We start from the raw sequence: 3,860 nt of genomic DNA, 5'->3' as shown, positions 1-3,860 counted from the left end.
TTTTCTGTTTCTGCTTAATACTTTTCACTTCTTTTAACCATTGTTTAGCTAGAGATACCATAACCATAAACAACTTACTAAGAGATGAAGAACAGGAACCCAAAACACATGAAAACGAATATCCAATTTAAAACCTTCACAATTTAAAACGTGAACTTAGAATATCCAATCTTCATTCAATGCTACCAAAATGTACTGAATGAGAAAAATGCGTGTTTTTCTTACCAGCAATTAACCATAAACAGAAAAAGAATGAAAACGAATACGAATGAAAACGAATACGAATGAAAACAAGATCAACCATAAACAGAAAACGAATGAAAACGAAAACGAATGAAATTTGGGGGAAGTTTGATTTATTCATACCTTTACCGAATGAAAACGAAGAGATTTGGAGGCGATTAAGCGTTTGCAGGTTCGTCGTTCCGTCTAGGGTTTGGAGAATGAAACCGCGAATGAAATTGGGACGATTGGAGATTGGAGAGATTGGAGAATGATTGGAGAACGATTGGAGAGTGTTTGATTTGAAGAAATTGGGACGATTTGAGGAACAAATTAGGGAGAACTAGAATTGGGACGATTGGATTGGAGAGTGTGTTCTTCTTCGCGTTTGCAGAATGAGGGAAATTGGGAAGAATGAAAAATATAATTAACACTATTAGGATTCCACTACCGGTGATAAGCTAGATCGGTAGTGGAAAGTGGGAATATGAAAAAACTAATAACACTATTAGGATTCCACTACCGGTGAATCCTAGATCGGTAGTGGAAGATAATTAAAACAATTTTGCACGTAATTACGACATTGCCACCGTGTCTACTTTCCACTACGGATTTAGCAAAGCCGGTAGTGAAATCCCTTGTCTCTGAACTTTCCACTACCGTTTTCAAAATATCAGTAGTGGAATCCTTTGGTCAAATGTATTTCACTACTGGTATTCACATACCGGTAGTGGTATCTCCAAACCAAAAGTCATTTTTCTACTAGTGGTGGGTTGGGCTGCACTAAAAATTAACTTAATAATATATATATATATATATATATATATATATATATATATATATATATATATATATATATATATATATATATATATGGGGATGGTTCAAATTACACCGGTGTAATATTTGAGTAATGTTATACCGCTCAATAACGCTTTAACGAATACAAATTTTACAAAATCCACCGTTGAATTGAAAGCTTATATCGTATAGATCATATATGTTGAATTATATAAAAATCTAAAATATATATATATTGGTTTGGTTCGGTTTGTCCAATGGATCTTAAAACTGGAACCGAGAACCGAACCAAACCGCATCGATTTTCAATTGATTCGGTTGGGTTTTTAATCCAAACCATAAAAATCAATTTTTTTTCCGATTTGGATTGGTTTGGAACGTCGGTTCAATTGAATTTTTCTGATCCGCCATTCCACGATAACACAATAAACACTATATTCAAGAAAGAAAGAAAAAAACTATATAGTACTATGTATAAATTACTAAAATAATATGATTTATATTAATGAGTAAAATAATATGTTCCGTATAAACTACGACAAATTCATATATGTCACTAGGATTATTTGAGAGTTTATGGATGAAACTTGTGCTAAAAGATAAAGTGCTAAGGTCCTACAAATTTGTTTTGTGATATTGCTCAGAATCTTCTCACCCAAAAATAAAGTCTTAATTTCACCAAGTATTGTTCATAATCCTATTCAGCATGACATGACAAAATATATCGAAATAGACCAATGTTTTTTGGTGTACATTTTTTTTTTGAAAGCTTGGTCTAAATTTTAGAGTATGCATTCTTCGCTTCTTCATAAAATTTGAATTTGAATTTGTTGTGGTGTTGATCGGAGAATAAATAGTGGTTTCAATCAAATTTGTTGAAGTTGAAACACGAACCGTCTGATCTTTACTCGACAACTTCAATTCACATTCACTTGTATCTTTTAACCGCAGTGAGTTTGGGTCTACCGTTATTTCTGATATTGCCACAAAAGATTGAACATTTTTTGCTTTGGAGAACTTGAAGGTGCTACAATAATAACCAACATCAAACTTTCCATCCCAATTGAGTCCAGATCCTCTTCTATTAGTGTAACATGGATATTCTTGCATTTTAAATGGCACCTTCTTAACCAATACCAAACCAGCTTTCTTTGCCAATTTCACTACTTCCCATTTATTAAAAGGATGGGTACAGTTTAGTGTCACATGAACTTCCCCGTCGCGACTTAGCATCTTCCTTGCATTCTGTAGAAAACCCAACACCAACTTCTGGTGATTCCTGGACATTTAAAAATAGATATGTTTGTCATCCATCTTACATGGAGTTTATAGAGCCTAATAAGCTATATATGAAATGTTATGGACTAATATTTGGTAATATCGGAGCACCAGATTAAAATTAAAGACCTTAATTAAGTTGAATTAGAAACGAAGAAAATAACTTACTGAATTTTGTGAAAAGCAAATCCTATATCCTGAGGAAAATTAAAGACTATGCGATCGAATATTTTCCCTAGCAACAACGGGTGTTGGTCCATGGTAAGGGCATCCACTTCATGCAAAATGGTGCAACCGAACCTCTTTAGTTCTATCTGATTTATTGTAGCTCTTGAGTACTTCACCTGCAATGACACTAATAAAAACATTCACCACGATCAAAATGTATAAAAAGTTCGAACTCCAACCTTATATACTACAATATCCCTATCAGTTGAACTATACTCGTATAGACCATGAGAATCCTATATTATAAAGACCAAAGTCATAAATTATCCTAAAAACAAAAGGTTTGAAGATGTACCTTTCGAATCAAAAGAAGTTGCAACTATGTTGGAAGCCGAGCAAAATGCCCTTGCCAAAGAGAGTGCAAAAGAGAAATCTCCCTCTCCAACCAGCAATATCTTGTGGCAGCTACTATAATGTTTTATCCATCTTTCTTCCATTTTGGAATCAATCCTACAACACTTTTGATTTTGAGATACCAACATAATTTTACTAACATAATTTTTCAACTGTACTGAATCCGGGTCTTCTAACACAACTAGAAGCCCCAAAGAAATTGCTTTCACATATTTTGGTTTTGAAAATTTGAAAGTACTTGAATCACCAATAGGAAAAGTTCCATCACAATTTTCTCCTGAGCCTCTCTTATTTACATAACCTGGATAATCACTTATTTTAAATGGAACTTTTTCAACAAAGACTAAACCAATTTTCTCTGCACATTTTACTATTTCCCATTTAGAAAAAGGCTTGTTATTCTTGTGTGTAATGTGAATTTCACCATTAATTGTTAGCATCTTCTTTGCACTCTTTAGAAATCCAAACACCACTTCTTGATGAAGCCTGAAAATAACAATACAATTATGTACATATTGTGTTAAATATTTCAAGTTTTAATTTAATCTCAGCAAATCCTAAATATAGCCTCTGACATTCCAAGTGAAAGTCATTTTAGTCCCAACCAAAAGTCATATTCAAACCAAGAGTTAAGAAGTGGGCAATTGTAGCTTCAAACTTGCGCCCCCAACATGTCAAAATATATATAACATGCCAAATATTTATAGTATTTTATGATGTGAGTTGTACTTGAAGTTTTCATCGTCATTTAACCGTGATTAATTTCTGTCGAAGAATTTGTGAGACACATAAGGTAAGTTCTCTCCTCTCGACTAAATTCTGTCGAACATTTGACTACTTGTTTAAGAGATCCAACACTCTTCCACTTAAAACAATCCATTGTTAATTTTTTTAAAACTATTTTATTTTGACGATTTATTTTTTAAAACTTAAAATGCTTCATTATGAATTTCTATGTAACTAAAATGACCAACAAT

At 32.8% G+C, this 3,860-nt stretch overlaps 1 protein-coding gene across 1 annotated transcript; it reads right to left on the bottom strand.

Annotated features, from left to right (window-relative positions):
- Positions 1–1,698: 1,698 nt before the first annotated feature.
- Positions 1,699–3,219, bottom strand: LOC123920586 (uncharacterized protein At4g26485-like). The gene is made up of 4 exons (XM_045972872.1): positions 3,093–3,219; positions 2,825–3,023; positions 2,470–2,656; positions 1,699–2,302 (listed from the first exon to the last, which is right to left on the bottom strand). Exons 2-4 carry the CDS (start codon positions 3,009–3,011, stop codon positions 1,699–1,701), a joined length of 978 nt encoding a protein of 325 aa, XP_045828828.1. The 5' UTR covers positions 3,012–3,023; positions 3,093–3,219.
- Positions 3,220–3,860: the final 641 nt, after the last annotated feature.

Source organism: Trifolium pratense, linkage group LG4 (assembly GCF_020283565.1).
Source record: "Trifolium pratense cultivar HEN17-A07 linkage group LG4, ARS_RC_1.1, whole genome shotgun sequence".
Taxonomy (NCBI): Eukaryota; Viridiplantae; Streptophyta; class Magnoliopsida; order Fabales; family Fabaceae; genus Trifolium; species Trifolium pratense.
This window is presented reverse-complemented; position numbering and strand designations above follow the sequence as displayed.

What these genes read in the sequence shown, in the direction of transcription:
- LOC123920586 (XM_045972872.1), bottom strand. Translation starts at nt 3,011, where the DNA reads ATGTTGGTATCTCAAAATCAAAAGTGTTGTAGGATTGATTCCAAAATG. An exon ending in AACTTCTTTTGATTCGAAAG is followed by an intron (nt 2,657 to 2,824) that starts GTACATCTTCAA and finishes TGTTTTTATTAG; the next exon opens with TGTCATTGCAGGTGAAGTAC. An exon ending in TTTGCTTTTCACAAAATTCA is followed by an intron (nt 2,303 to 2,469) that starts GTAAGTTATTTT and finishes TTAAATGTCCAG; the next exon opens with GAATCACCAGAAGTTGGTGT.